This window comes from Mesitornis unicolor, unplaced genomic scaffold, assembly GCF_000695765.1.
Source record: "Mesitornis unicolor isolate BGI_N332 unplaced genomic scaffold, ASM69576v1 scaffold27887, whole genome shotgun sequence".
Classification (NCBI taxonomy): Eukaryota; Metazoa; Chordata; class Aves; order Mesitornithiformes; family Mesitornithidae; genus Mesitornis; species Mesitornis unicolor.
Genome location: NW_010197673.1, coordinates 1 through 840, shown reverse-complemented (window position 1 = coordinate 840; position 840 = coordinate 1). Strand labels below are relative to the sequence as shown.

General features: G+C 65.7%; 1 protein-coding gene across 1 annotated transcript in view; it reads right to left on the bottom strand.

The window, feature by feature from the left end:
- Window positions 1-768, bottom strand: part of PHGDH (phosphoglycerate dehydrogenase) — a gene marked incomplete at its 5' end in the record, with an annotated part of 2,784 nt that extends 2,016 nt beyond the window's left edge. The window contains 4 exon segments of the mRNA XM_010188881.1: window positions 44-226; window positions 330-428; window positions 516-570; window positions 651-768. Coding sequence (XP_010187183.1) covers window positions 44-226; window positions 330-428; window positions 516-570; window positions 651-768 — 455 coding nt within the window.
- Window positions 769-840: the final 72 nt, after the last annotated feature.

Sequence of the window (840 nt, the reverse complement as noted above, 5' to 3'; positions counted from 1 at the left end):
AGCCCTGCGGGGGAAGGGAGTGCTGGGAGTGGCAGGGGGCTACCCCAGCCCTCCTCAAACCCCCCAGTGCCCACACCAGCACCCGCCCCGTACCTGTGGTGGAGGGCAGCAGTGGGGTGTGCACTGTGATGAAGTCACAGCGGGGCCAGATCTGCTCCAGCGGCAGCTGCTCCACGCCAAAGGTAGCCGAGACTTCGGGGGTGATGATGGGGTCGTAGCCTATGGTCTGAGGCAGTGCGGGTGCTCGCTCCAGCAGCCTGGGATGGCGCCCGCAGAGGGGCCAGCAGGGCCCACACTCCCCATCACTCCTCCCTGCCCCAGTTCCTTACCTTCATGCCAAAAGCCTGCATGCGGGTGGCCACCTCCCTGCCGATGCGCCCCAGCCCCAGCACGCCCAATGTCTTCCCGTTCAGCTCCATGCCCATGTACTGGGGTACAAAGCAGAGAGTGAGCAAGTACACCCCACATGGGCACCCACCGCCTTGTCCTGCCCAGGAACGGAGCCCAACTCCTACCTTCTTACGGTCCCACTTGCCCTCCTTCATGGAGGCAGCTGCCTGCGGGATCTGCCTGAAAGGGGAGGCTGTGGTCAGCGAGCGGGTAGGGGGCTGTGGGGCACACGTCCACCCCCCGTCCTGCCCCATGCTCACCTGGCCAAGCACAGGATCATCCCACAGGTGAGCTCAGCGGCGCTGAGGCTGTTCCCAGTGGGGGTGCTGAGGATGGAGAGTGGTGTCACGGGTGTGTTACCCCCCAGCTGATGGGGGTCTGCACCCCATGAGGATGGGGACCCGCAGGGTGGTGCCAGGGAGTACTGTGAGCACCCCGCTGAAGCCTCCC